Genomic DNA, 14597 nt, shown 5'->3' on the forward strand with positions numbered 1-14597 from the left:
CAAGTGCATGCCAAAGGAGCACACAGTATCTGCTCTCCACGTGCTACAGTTGACTATGCAGTCTTGATTGAAATCCTTTATCTCCATGTGCTACAGTTGACTACACAGCCTTGATTGAAATCTTTAACTGTCCTTGTTTTTATTACGTTGTTACTTTTTGATAGCGACACTTGCTGGACACTATCAAACTGTGCTATGTATTCAATAAATCAGTTGTGAGTCTGTGGTCGTCTGTCCTTTTCATTCCTTGTGTCCCGTCCTTCTGCACAGTTTGTTGGATGATCTCATACTAATTTGCCCAACTTTCAATGCTAGTTAGAACACACAGTGTTCACGTCATTTTTATTTTTACGTTTCATAGCTGGCAAACCCTCAACCACTCGAAAGCGCAACAAATGATTAATTATGTTGCATTTTAATGTGACCAGTTTAAAATGTTCACCAAGCGGAGCATGGCTTTGGATGCAAGAAAAAAGAAAACTGTTCACACCACTGAAACATTATTTGGTGGTTTTGTGGTAGCAGACAGCACTGGCATGCACACATGCATTATATGACCCCACTGCCACAAAGAAAAAGTGTCTATTCAACTATCAAAGGGGCATGTGGAGAGAGTGAGTCACCATGTACTTCAAGAGAAGTGAACAACTTCAACAGCAAATCTGGCAGCTTTCGGTTATATGGACATAGCATGGCTTTCAACCAACCACCACATAAGGCTGCCTGGCGCACTCTTGAATCGTTTCTGATATCATACAACTGACACTACCGCTTTCAGTGAATGCATATGCCAACAATGGTAGCACATGGTTCAACAAATCAGAAACCTTGCAGGAAACACGCGACATTCTATTCCCCGTAAGACACGCACCTTCTCTCTAGAATCTTGAGGTGCAGCTGCTTGATTCCTGTTGCGCGATTGCAGCGCAAGCCAGTTCCTCCGTTTGCTTCGGACAATCATCTTGTCGGCATGCAGTTTGCAGTAGGCGAAGAATGGATCTGCAATCTGCAACACAGAGCCACAAGGTACCACGTCTCAGAGTCCATGTTTGGGTGTACACCACGATGCATTATTTATTGCAATAAACGCAATTTGACATGTGAAGTGATGCTACACACATCATACAAAGCATCACAGTCCCATCTTCTTCATCATCATCAGTGTTTTCTTTCAGATCTCCGCCTGGACTTTTGTAATGCTTGCTGTTTAGTGACATTATGACAAACTGCAAATGACAAGAATTGTTGCTTTTTTGGGGGGTGGGGGTGGGGTGGGGGTGATCTTGAACAAGAAATATGGGAAATAATGGACAATTTAATAAAATCTTATATCTGTACATAGCGCCAGAACAACAACATTGTCCTTGAAAACTTAATGTCCTTCCTCAAATGGGTGTAGTATTCCTGTACATCTGGCATCACTCCAGCCTTTCGTAAGATTAACATGGATTTAGGGTCTTCATTCTGGTCGCCCATGTTTCAGCAAACAGCCAAAGGATATGCCATGCATCTGATGTTGCACAAAAGCCAACACTTTGGGGCACATTAGTCAGTATAATTTACTCAACCTGATTTGTATGGTGCAGCCAGCAGTATGCATTCTTGTAAGGGAAAACACTACCCCAAAAATACTGGGTGAGGCAACTGGGCGAATTCAGGGAACCGGGCAGACTGTTGCCTAAAAGTAAGCCGAAATAGTATGCAGTGCTGTTAATTTATTAAAATAGAAAAGACTGTACCTCCTCCATTGAAGCTTCGGAGAGCAAACCTTCTCTCTGGGCACTGCAAAAAGGTGAGAAACCAAAGAAGCGCTCAGACAATTAAAAATTATCTAGTAAGCAAAAGCTGCATAATCATAATATCAAATCTCCAAAAACTATTTGGTGAGAAATTAATATACTGATCGTGCCTCTTGCAAGTAATGGCTCCTGGTGAACCTTACTTAAACACACTAAACAATTCACACTGCATTGCAAGACCAAGAATTAAAGGAGAACAGGCAGTGGCATAGCCAGGAACATTTTTTCAATAGCTTGAGCCATAAAAATGTAACACTCACTGTAGTTTGCTAGTTACCTGCTAAGGCACGTTGCCGGGCTAGTTGGTTAGTTACCTGTTTACTTTAACTTGCCAATTGTTAAAGGGACACTAAAAAGCAAAACGATTTTTCTCATATTAGTAAAGTACTCTTTCACGATACCAAAAACACCACGCTTGCTGCAATAAGACGCTTAGTAAGCGAGAAAACGGGCAAAAACAAAATGTGGGTGGCGACGCCTCTTTGAAGTTTCTGCACCATTCACCGTGAGGCCACATGTTTTGACGGCGCCTACTAGAGACTACGTAGTTCTTAATCGGTAAAAATGAAGTACACTGTCCTCTGAGGGGGCCATAGACTTAACATACCAAGTTTGGGGCAATTTTGTTGAGCCAATGGCGCCGAAATACGATAAATACACTTTGAAATCCCTGACGCCACACGGGGAGATTTCGGCGCGAAATTTAAAAATGAAACTTTGAACTTCATTTTCCCCTCTATTAATAAACCTATGATGGCGAGATTAACGGCGTTAGAGTTCTCAGAGCACAATTTATCGATCTAAACCGATTCATTGTTTCTCTTTCGTGTCCCTTTAATGGTGCGCTACTTGCTCGCGAAAGCTTTTAATGCATTATCCAGTATATTAATGTAACTGCGGCAGCAATCTTTCTACATCACGCAGCTCTCAGCGTAGGGCATCAAAGAAGATTTTGCGTGTAGTCAACCTTCCTGCCTTTCCTTTACCTTTCTTTCGACATCATTGTAATATAACATCATAAAAAGCAATTCCAATACATTAATCGCCTAACACCACACAGGCACCAGTCCTAGGAAATGTCATCTGGGAGGGCTCACCAGGTTACGTGGAACGATGCTTTGCACATGCCGGCATCACACGTGATGCACACTCCAGTGCGGCTGAGGCGTTCATCTTCACACAGCACACACGACTGCACAGAGACAGCAGCCTAAGAGTTACGACTGAAGCTAGCAACAAGTTCCCCTCAAATCTCATGATCCAGTCCTTTTTGTTCATGTTCACGTTTTTCATCAAGGCATTCATAAAGTGAAACATGAAGTAGAGTGGAACCTCGCTAATTCGACTTCTAGAGAGACTGGAAATTTGTTCTAATAAGAACTGTGACATTAAAAGGCGAGTGCGTGTCTGTTAGAAAGGGGGGGGGGGAGAGGGGAGTTAGATACGAGTCTGAAATTTTGTTAGAAATAACAATCAGGCAATTTTGCTCTACTTGAATATGTCAATTTTGCCGGAACCAGCCACACAGTTTGAATTATCAAAAAACATTCTACGTGTTCTACGTGAAGACCTCAGTACAGTTCAACAGAAACAAACGAGCTTCACAAACAACCTAACGACCTACGCAGAGATTGCCTTTGAGGGGAAAAAAAAAGCGGGATAAGAACCACGCAGTGCTGCTGCTCTGAACTGACCTTGGCGCCCCATCGTGAGTAGGGCATCTCGAACAGTGTTACGGGAGTGAGCTTCTCCACATTGCCAAAGGCTACCCCTGGGATGTACAATGCACAAACCAGGTGCACCCACCTGCAAATGAAGGGTGCCCAATGTAATTAAGCAAAACACTGGAGGGGGTTTGGTTAGCATTCCATAGTAAACTTAAGGTGCAATGAAAAACAGAGATGACAAGATGGAATGTGTTGATCTATAGGTTTCTTGATCGCGAAACTTCAGTTAGGCTGCAATGGAAGCAACAAAGAAATGGTTTGAGACCTACTTCAGCAACCTGTGATTTCAAATTAATTATTTATTAATTAATGAACAAATGAAGTCACTGATTACATAAGGTTGCACTGACACACACATCGGTACCACCTTTATCAATCCTTGAGGTGAAGGAAGATTTATAAAGAGAAAATAATAAATTATGACTGACCCACAACTGTCACTGCAATTCGATATGTCATTCAATTCGGTCTAGTTCCACAACCTGCTGGCCTTCTTTTTAGCTCAGGCAATATAGGAACCACCTTACAAAGGTGTTGGTGTCAGGAGTGATTCCTGGGTCATGATGCATTTTTCTGAACTGCAAATCTTTCTCTCTGGGGAACCTTGGGAGACTTATGGGTTTTCGATGCAGTTTAGTGCTACTACTGAGTGGTTCAAAAATTTCTTACTTCCAAGGGAGAAATGATTAGGCATCCCACACTCATTACACAGGAACCACAGAGGCAGGCAGAGATGACTACTAATAGGGCCAAACATGACCAGCAGTATTTTACCTGACTGATCGACCAATTGATCAATAAAAAATGAAGTAAACTGAAATGGCAAAGCTGGATGGTTTGCTGACTGAATATAATTTGCAAAGCGGGCAGCGTGACCAGAACGGAGGATAAGGAAGAACGAACATGACACAAGCACAGACTGACAACTCGTTCCTTGATAGCAGCATCACTTTATCATCACTGTCATTATCGGTGCCTTCACAATCCACGACGTCCAGACTAAAATCGTTGACCTCATTATGGTCGCTTTAAGCACCATTGCCAAGAGCAATCTGGCAAACTTGCTGGAGAGGCCTTGACTACTCCGCGTCACCATGTTTACAATAGACGAGTTGAAAAAACTATAAGGCAGCTTCTCTGCACAACAAAAATTCATGCACAACGGCGGTGCGTTCCATCCTTGTTACAATTGTTACGTGCGGTGTAGCGTTTCACGTGGGCACATCCGGACTAGAGGGCAGATGCCACATATGAGAACAAGAGCAAGCGTCGTGTCTCCCTTTCAGCCCAGTCATGGCCAAACCATCGCGTCCACATTGGTTAAACATGCGAAACGCTACACTGCACAAAACAATTGTGCAGGAAAGCTACTTTAGAAGGTTGTGCAACTCATCTATGATGAAAACATGTATGGGCTCGTAGAACTTTTTTTTCCCAGCCAGTTGCTTTCAAAACAGTGAATGTGTATCTCCATCTGGTTCAAGCAAGACCAAACTAAAAGAAAATTGCGTGCAGTATGCTGCCACTTATCAAAAATGTACAAAAACAAGCGCTTTCTAGGTGGTGAGTGCTGCACTAGCTGTGGAAGCAAAGGGGTTAAGACCATTCCAACAGGCATCAGAAACATAGAGGTGTTGCGCTAGCTAACAAAGTGCCATTCGCAGAAACCCGCAAGGTGGAGGAAGATTCCGTAAGTTCAGCCTCCCTTTCGTGGTAGTAGCTTCACAGTGTACAGCACAATGCTTAGCAAGACAGGAATGTATATGTGAAACTGCCAAATACACTAGAGCTAATTCGTTCAAAGATCACACAGACTTGCATCTCAACATACTTGCCAACGTCCGTTTCTTTGAATATGCCTCCAGTGTTTGGGCAGAGTTCACAAATCTGGAAAATAGATGAGAGGGACATTTATGGTGGCAAAAAAAGCTGAGATAATGGCCAGGAAAATAGATAGGAGGGCTTCACAATAGCAAGCGAGAAGAGTTCCAAGCAGTCCATGAAGACACTTAAACAATTAGCGTAGGTAAACGTCTGCAAGCCAGGTGAGTTAGAATCACTGTAAACTGTCAGTACTCCTATGCAGTGAAAAACAATATACAGTAAAAGCTTGTTAATTTGACCCTCCTTAATTAAGAAAATTGAATAATTCGGACATGTTCTTTGGTCCCGGAAAGCATATGTATTGTCTAAGGGCAGCAAAGTTTTCTGAATTTGGTTATATTTGGCCGCCACCCGGTTAATTCGGAATATCCTAGGAGTGCACTGAGCATGAAGCGCTGCAAATGTGCGACGCAAAGGAGCGAAGACAGCGTTTGCGGACAACAGAAAGGGCCGCGAGCTTTCAGAAAGGCGTGGTCGCCAACACGATGGGTTCAGAATACGTTTCAGCATAAGACACAGGGTTCTTGAGTTGCGGTCACATTGTGAATGGAGTCATGAATGACAGAAATCGCGGCTTTTACACTGCTCTTATGCAAAATAAGTACTGAATTTACGTATTTATGAAAAAAATGAAAGTGCATTAAGGCAATACCCGCCTATTTATTGTTTTCTTGACACTTTTGATATTTCGGCATTCAATTAATTTGGACACTTTTTTCGGTCCCGTGAAATCCAAATTAACGAGCTTTTACTGTAGTTAGATTGCAAGGCGAGTTTCAAGCTAAATGTATTTAAATGTGCACTGCTAGGATCTCAATTAAACATATGTTAGCCACATGAATTAATTGCTAAAGCCCCCTCATCAAGCTCTCAGCAAAACATTAAAAAAATTAGGGCTTCATCATGAATTTAAACAGCACACAAAGAACTTGGACTAAAGGAAGAGCAACACGCACACTAATCGCTTGTTGTGTGTGCCGCTCTTCCTTTATACTAGTTGTTCGTGCAATGTTTAATTTCATGATGAACCAATACCAACTGGTCCAAACTACTGTCTTATTAAGGGACTCAATTGAGAGACAAAGACACCCCTTGGATGCAAAATTTAACATGCATGCGAGCGCTCCAATATAAAAACCGAAGCAGTGTTAAACTCACAGGCTCTTTCTGCCCAGCTCGGCAGGCATCACAAAACCACGGCTCTGTCGAACTGGAGGAGCCCGTGCTCATGACTGAGTCGCTGTCCGTAATACCGTAGCAGCCTATAAAAAAAAAGCACACACGCATATTGTTCAGTAAACATTACCGTTACGGATGGGCGAATCTTTGAGCGCTTCGAATAATCAAACACATATTTCAGTATTCGAATTCGCTTCAACAGGAATTTGAACTACTCAAAATTTTGAACTACTCGAAATGAACGAATAGATGTACATTTGACCGCATGCGACGCGCCTGAAAAGATGGTTTCACTGCAGCTTAGGGCTGCTATGCCGTGAAACCACCTACAGAGAAAAAAATCCGCACTGCTGCGAAGCCACACTTGAAGGTTAAATGTAAGTTTAAAAGCTTCTTATGCAGGCTTACATGTGCCAAGTATGGCAAATTTTAACATGTAACGTATTTTAAGGTTTACAACTTGCACCCTATTGCTACTAAAATTCCGCAACTACTCAAATTTGCTTACACTTCGAACCAAAAAAGTGACATTCACAAACACCTCGTTCCAATTCTTAAAAATATTATGCAATCTAGTTGGGTTTAGACAAAAATGCCCATTTTTCTTTATAATATGTGATATACACTATTCTATTTGAAATTACTCGACAAAATCGGTATTCACATCAAACTTTAACTTTGCTATTCGCCCATCCCTAATCATCATATAAATAGTAAACAAAGCACTCGTATGACTTTTATACAGGTAACAGCTTATATTATATGACCCTTCGTTCAATGTGCTTAGTAGTATCTCTCTGCTATTCCAAAAATAAATGCAAATGTGAGCATTAAATACATGAGCCAACAAAATGGTAAGCAGCACAGCGCAGCTTACAACGTAGGCAAGAGGTGCAAGGACATGCGCCGATTCTCTTTCAACTTTATCACCAGCTTTCAACGACAATTTGACAAGGCGAAAGAGTGTAGAGTTTGCTGCAACTGTGGTACTTATGCTCACAGCCACATTTCACACGAGAGATGGATGGCCATGTTTTCTGTCCAAGTGCAGGGCCTTACTTTGCAGTTCATCAAACTTCTTACCACATCCATTCCCTTTATTATGCACATATTCAAAGTCATCTATATTAGTGCACATCAGCGTGGGGTAACACATATTTCACCCACCTCAACGCCTGCAAAATCAAGCACTTCGTCTCATGACTTTCAGCCATTTCTTACCCAATGCAACCCCACTTTATTACAATTTAAATATACCAATGATGGAAGCGACATTTTGCTTTTTGGAGCAGATTCTGGAGCAAAAAAAATGCTGCTTTGGAGCAGCAATCGGTGTTTTTGGAGCTGATGACAAAATATTCTGTGCAACTCCTGGAGTTTAAAGCATCATTGAAGCATTTCATAAACATTATTATTTATTATTAAACATATTGCACATACAATAGTCAGTGCTAATTGCAAGAAACATTATTAAATAGATGGATGTTCACTGAACACTAAGGAAGATGACCTATATATTTAAAATGCCAGTACTTGTGGCAGAAATTATATAAAAGCGATAAAGCTGAACACCAAATGATATAAGTAACCACAATCACATATGACCATCACCAAAGAAGCGGTTTATAAATGGTACGAGATCAAAGCAATCTGTCATTTTCATACTTCACCAAAATAGCCTGCACTGAAAATAAAAAAAAGCAACTCAATGAGCTAGCAATGCACTTAAAATGCCTGTTCTTGTGGCATAAATGAGGTCAAAGCTGATAAAAGCGATAAATGCAAGTCCCACGTCACATTTGTAACAATGGCAGTTATTAATCACCATGATAATGAACTAATCTCGCGAACATTTCACCAAAATAGTCTGCTTGTCAGGTACAAATATATTGCTAAATGAGATATATATTGACAATGCTAGTATGCAGCTAGTATACATGCGGCATACTCGGATGATAGTATAAGCTTGTTTTTGGTTTTGTTTAGGCTCGCAGGACGATCACACGGTTAATGTTCATTCACATGATCACACGGTTAATGTTTTCAGCTTCCCAGTGCTATTACGGAGCAGGTTCGGAGCAGTTACAAACAAAAATTACAGTTTGGAGCAGCATGGAGCAGCGTTTCTCTTTTGGAGCAGTTTGGAGCAATTGGAGCAGCACTTCCATCACTGATATACATCCTCTTCATCAGCTCTTTCAGCTGAAGTTATCAGTTGGGTTGTATAGGCTTTTTCGTGGTATTGTACATATACATGGCATTGTTGTAGAAGGCCTTGTAAATAATAGCATTACTAGGTTTTCTGAGCTTGATAACCACCTTCTGCCTAAAGTTCACACAAACTATGATAAGTTCACTACCACATTTACGGGAATAGAGCTGCGAAATTCCCTTCCTTACATCATTAAATCATCAACCTGTCTTCATCCTAGCCACTGTTTCTGATTGTAGCGATAAGAATTGGTACATGTTACATTGCTCTTATGTTGTGTATTGTAACTTGCAATTGTTTGTTCTTCAGAGTTTCTTTTTTCTCTCGTTCACACACCATGTATGGGAGCCCCTCTGACAGTTTCTAACTTTGGGGCTCCTTGTGTATTACCAGTCTTGTACGCACTTGTACAACTAACATCATTGTTGAATAAACTTGAAAACTTGAAACTTGATACATCTCGGTTGGCTTGAGAACACAATGCAGTCACTGCACTGCTCCTTTCCTCTCACTCACCTTCATGAACAGACACACCACAGCAGTCGCACTCGACAATTTCATCATCTTCTATGCTGTAAAAATGGAAAAAGTCAAGCTCATGCTTAACTGCATATTCATATCTTTTGGATCATCTAACCTTATTTAAAAGTTAACTTAAGTTTGAGAATGAGGAAACTAGTATGCTACACACTAGTACGCTATATGTGGACCATATATCACAAACAATCACGTTCGCAGACGTGTCTAGAGGTAAAGGATCTAAACAGAAAAGAAGACAGTCCTCCTGCACATGTGCTCAACAGCGACACGTTCAGATATATTATCGCTTTTAGAAAAGTTATTTGATTAAATTTTATCTTTCTTGTTCACAGTTACATGAATTACAAACATGTTTACCTTATATCACCAAGGCAAACAGCACAGATTGTGATTTTCAGCTTCAGGGAGGATTCACCTTCGCCCGATATCTGCAAAATAAACAATAAGAAAAGAATTTTAAAATCCATAAACAGTGGGTGGGTGCTCGAGCCGACGTTTCGACAAGTGGACTTGTGTTCTTCAAGGAGGCTGGTTCCAGTCTTGAAAAAGACAAGTCCACTTGTCGAAACGTCGGCCCGAGCACCCACCCATTGTTTGCAGATTTTTTCACCGCAAGCTTCCATCCTCCCTTTCCTGTCGTTTATAAGAAAAAACCTAGCTTCACAACACTAATAAGGGAAACATTTGCATAAACTAAATGTGTCAAGAAATTACAAAAAAGCCCATATTTCTGTGATTTCATTGTGCTGGTCAGTGTTCCCAGGGTTCGCTATGCATAAGCATTTGCCCTTGCGAAGTCAAGAGCTAGCCCACTGGTTAGATCATCTGACAAGATGGCTTCAACACATGGCCAGTCACACTGAGATCAGTCTGTGAACCAGGACAACATTGTTCAAGTCTGGTGGTTTCTTTCCAAACAACCTGTGCAGGCTTCACCATTTCATGCTGCATTTTCATGAATGACCACCCTTTCTCTTTCACTTCACGCTTCAATGTATTGCCACTTCAACTTGGCATGCTATGTGTACTGTGCACTGTGTTTTGTCCACAATGGAACACACTTCAGTTTCCAGACAAGTGAATAAGCAGCGACACTTGCGACACTTATCTTGATAAAACTGAAAGGTGAACTTCGTGTTACAAGAACAATGTATTAATTAAATGCAATGGCATAAGTTCTTGTGTTATCCAGCTCTGTCTTGTGTCCTTATTCACAGTTTTTCCATTAGCAGCTCAATCTAGTTCAAATGGAGACATTTGTGCAACAAACACAGTACAACAAATTCTCGAATGTACAGAAGTAAATCTAGTATGTTTCTTGCCAATTTACATATGCTTATAGTGAATCTCAGACATAATGAAGGTCAGATCACAGAGGCAACTTTTAAAGGGCACCTTGTCAGGTTTTCTGCATCACAAACAAATATGAGCGGCATGTAGACGTCTTGGTGGCAATTGCATCTGCATAGTACGGAAAGGCTGTGTGGTACACAAAAACGGTGGAAATATCAAACAGAAGACCGTGCACTCCTTTCCTTTCAAAAGAGTGTGAAAGTCACATGCACGTGTGCCCCACGTCACAGGCGCTTCTTGAAGTTCACTGACCACGGTCCAATGCAGAGCGTGCAATTCTGCCGCTGCAGATGTACCGTGTGGGGTTGCACACGCAATCCACTGTTTTCAACGCAGCGGCACCTCGGCTTCGCGCTATGTTTGTGCGCGCAGTGGTGAGAGGGATTGTGTGAAAGAGGGCACTGTGCAGCTCCCGCAGCCTTCGCGCCCTGCTCCCTGGCCGAAGTCGAGATGCCCCATTTTTCCCTCTTTGCCCTTTTCTGGAGAGATTTCTCTCCAGACCCCAAGGAACGCGCACTGCTTTCTTGGGAACCTCGGGGTTTTTCGATTCGGGGAGCGGTGACGACCACAGTTCGATTGAGTCGGGAGCCACCCAGCTGCCATCACCCCCTGCGCAACGCCCGGTCTATTGTGAGGTGACTTACTGCCTCAGGGTCCAACTGCAAAGCCACAAGAGGTGAGTATGAGCCTTATCACTCTCCATCTCGTGTGCTTCCCATTTTGTTGTTGTTTTAACGCTGTCGTGCGGAACTTCTCCGCCGCTTCGTTCCTACCTGTATATTTTGTTGCGTTGGTGGCGCTTTGGCACAATAAACTGTGCCAGGCAAAGAACTCGTCTCTGTTACCACTGGCCAGAAATCCGCCATGGTCGCGACTCAACGCGAACCACGGGTTAGGGGTCTAGCACGGACTGTTAGAGCTGCTGCGTAGCACTAGTAGCGAGTAACTACACTCCTCTAGTGCGCGGTGTGATCCAAAGACGGGACAGTTTCGCACACGTGGATCTGTTTGTTGCAAAGTAACCCCTATAACCATGAAGCAAAATATAGAGATAGTGATGAAGTTTGTCGCGCAAGCTGGCGATTCATGACACACATGACGACACCGCGCTCGTGCCCATGTCATCGTGCGTGTTCCCTCTTCGTCCTGTGATTTTATGTTCACGCTGCTTTTTCCATACAGAGAAGGAAAGGAAGGAAGGAGGGGTTTATTGCAGACAATTAAATGTGGGATAATGCAGGTAAGGTATGTCGCTAAGGCTAGGTAAAGGGAGAGAGTGTATTTGCTGACAGTGATTTTCCACTCCTGGTGCCACGGCAACAGGGCCGTTCATAATTTCGTTTAACTTCTCTAATGTTAAAGCTATAATATTAAAAATTCTTTCAATAAAGTGCCTTCTAGGAGGCACTTTACGAATCTCCACATGTAAAAAAAAAATTTGCAACGGCAACTGAAGAGGAGCAGTTCGAAGGAAAGGTAACAACACTGCACCCACAGATCACTAGATAAGGAATGGAAAAATGCTAAACTAGTTTGTAACCATATCTTCTCTTACTCTCTGTCGTGCTTGACTTTGCCTTTGCCTTGCCCTCTCAATGAGGTCACCGACGATGAGCTTAGGGACTTTCTTAGTTTCATCCGGCTCTGCAACGCCGTTGGCCACTTCAGGAGGAGAAAATTTTTCTTCTGCTTCCGACGCTGTTCCGGACGACTCGTCGTCGTCATCATCCACATTTTCCGAGGAATCACCTTGATCGTCAGATTCCAGGTCTGTAAAACAAATATATGCGAGCATGCGCTGTTTTCAGAAAATAATATGACACACTTGAACAATTTACTACAGGTAACAATGAACTGAGTGAGCTTTGAGTGCTCATGGTGAAGCTCTGTATAATAGATTTTTAACTACTTTAATTACTGGTAGCTCCAAGTGCAGCGAAACAACTAGTTCGAATAAGAAAAAACTGCATTAAACCCAGCCTCACTTTGATAAGCAGAACTTGGCCAGGATACTTCCACATCGGCATATTTACATAAGGTATTTGCTATCAGGCATCTACGGAGGGTTAGAAAATTACAAAGTATAAAACTGTTTGCGCATATCATTATAAATTCACTAATAATTATGTGTAGGTTAAATTATGCGCACCTGTATTATGTTGCGCCTGAACTTTTCAAGACATTAACAAAGAGACGCTAGCATTCGCATCGGTCGTAAACCATGCGAACTTGCTCGCCATAGCACCGAAACCACTGCTCAAGGTAACTCGCATCGTAAACGGTTTTTATGTTGAATTTAATTCGGAACCAAAGCCTTTTCAAGCAACCCGATAGCCTAAATATGAAACAAAACAAAGACACATCGAACAAGCAAAACGTACTTGCTTAGATTACTGCTATTATTGAGTTGGAGGGTTAGTCGTGAAATTGACTGAGGCTGTTTAAATTGGCATTTAGTCGAGTTATCCATTCGATCGTCAAAATCGCCGACCACGCTTTCACAAGGCTCTGAGCTGCGCGGTTAACTTATTAGCTTTACCGTTTTATACAGGATCAACTGAACGTCACAGATACGGAAACATATTAAATCACAACCAACCTTTCTCGTGATCATCGATTTGGAAGTCGCTGTCATCAGAACTGTCACCATAGTCGGCGAAATCAAGCAGTTGCAGGTGATTTTCAACAGGTTTCACCCTCCGCTTGCTAGGATCTCTTTCCACTTTTGGCAAAAAAAGAGAAAGACAAAGTCGTGTAGCAATTCGAAAGACCAGAATTATATATCCAACAAGTTAGTGTTTCGTGAACGCTATGTACGCGCTCACTTGCTTCGTTCTAATGAAGCAGCTTACCCATAGTGCGGTACAAAAAACCAACGTTCTCGATGTATCCATCTTTGTCGGTCATGTTTAAGACAATCTGTACAGTTCTTATCACAGGGAAGCCGCTTGTTCATACAAAATGCTAGCAGCGATCACATTCGAAAGCACGAACTTACACACACACAGTTTCGCTCGCCATTAGAGAGAAGCTTCGCAAAAACAAAGTTTGTTTGGGTTCGCAAGCGTGGCGCTAGTTATCAGATTTTCGAGATGCCTTTCATTAAATATCTCACGCAAAAAACAGCGACAAACGTGTGTGCGTGATATTTTATGACATTATTCTAAATTATAATTTAGTAGACAATTATCCTTACAGAACACTTGCGTGTTTTTGAGTGCCACAGTAAGTCGCTAAAAGCCATCCAAAAAATAAGAACATTCTGCCGTAAATGGCAGAAAACTGGACTGTGAATTTACGTTTTCTTTTCTTCAGTAAGATAGATTTAATCAAAGTAGAGGCATTAGGGCAATAAAAAAAAGGGGGGAGTTTTTTTATTTGTCGAGCCTGGTGGTAAGGGCAGTAAGGGCAGTAAGGGGACGCTCATAGCGCGCCGCCGTGCCGCTCATAGCATCCATCCATCCAGCTGTCGCGTTGGTCGCGTCGCCGCTGTGGTCACCGCCGTTTTTTGAAACACTTCGCTGAAGACTCGCTCAAGTTCTCATTAAATCCGCGCTCCTGCTGTCATGAAGTCCTCACTGTGCAGATCGCCTTTCTGAGCAACAGTTTCTCGTCGACTGCAGGAAGGAGTAGAAGTAAGTCATGTTATCCATGTCACAGTGGAGTAGCAGGGGGTTGCTGACCGGTATACAGCACTCCCCCCCCTCCTTTTCCGAAATTATTTCGTACTGTCATGTACCGCCGACCAAAACAGCCGCCTGCGCCTGAAGTTGTCCTGTAGAATTCCTTTTCACAGTCGAAAGGACACTTTGGTGCGAACATTGCTGATTCGGGCTGGCTGTCCTCGCTATGCCTGTGGCGGCCCTGTAACTGCCTGCGCAGCGCATGACCGTCAGAAATACC

General features: G+C 42.4%; 2 protein-coding genes across 4 annotated transcripts in view; one reads left to right on the forward strand and one right to left on the reverse strand.

The window, feature by feature from the left end:
- The window catches only part of LOC119393680 (PHD finger protein 14), a 37557-nt gene extending 23829 nt beyond the window's left edge, over positions 1-13728 (reverse strand). For 2 of the 3 annotated variants that reach the window (XR_005183966.2, XM_037660798.2), the window contains exons 1-11: positions 13547-13710; positions 13294-13416; positions 12250-12464; positions 9699-9769; positions 9318-9373; positions 6569-6672; positions 5358-5413; positions 3494-3605; positions 2897-2991; positions 1740-1782; positions 872-1006 (exon numbers count right to left, since the gene is read on the reverse strand). Coding sequence is in view for 2 of the 3 variants with exons in the window: in XM_037660798.2 (XP_037516726.1) it covers positions 872-1006; positions 1740-1782; positions 2897-2991; positions 3494-3605; positions 5358-5413; positions 6569-6672; positions 9318-9373; positions 9699-9769; positions 12250-12464; positions 13294-13416; positions 13547-13601 (1065 nt within the window). In the remaining variant the exon portion in view is untranslated. Of the gene's footprint in view, positions 1-871; positions 1007-1739; positions 1783-2896; positions 2992-3493; positions 3606-5357; positions 5414-6568; positions 6673-9317; positions 9374-9698; positions 9770-12249; positions 12465-13293; positions 13417-13546 lie in introns of all 3 variants that reach the window. The other variant, XM_037660797.2, reaches the window with a different exon arrangement.
- A 489-nt stretch (positions 13729-14217) lies between these two features.
- The window catches only part of LOC119393682 (separin-like), a 63830-nt gene continuing 63450 nt past the window's right edge, over positions 14218-14597 (forward strand). The window contains exon 1 of the mRNA XM_049416310.1: positions 14218-14329. The gene's annotated coding sequence lies outside the window, so the exon portion shown is untranslated. The remainder of the gene's footprint in view (positions 14330-14597) is intronic.

Source organism: Rhipicephalus sanguineus, chromosome 5, assembly GCF_013339695.2.
Source record: "Rhipicephalus sanguineus isolate Rsan-2018 chromosome 5, BIME_Rsan_1.4, whole genome shotgun sequence".
NCBI classification, from domain to species: Eukaryota; Metazoa; Arthropoda; class Arachnida; order Ixodida; family Ixodidae; genus Rhipicephalus; species Rhipicephalus sanguineus.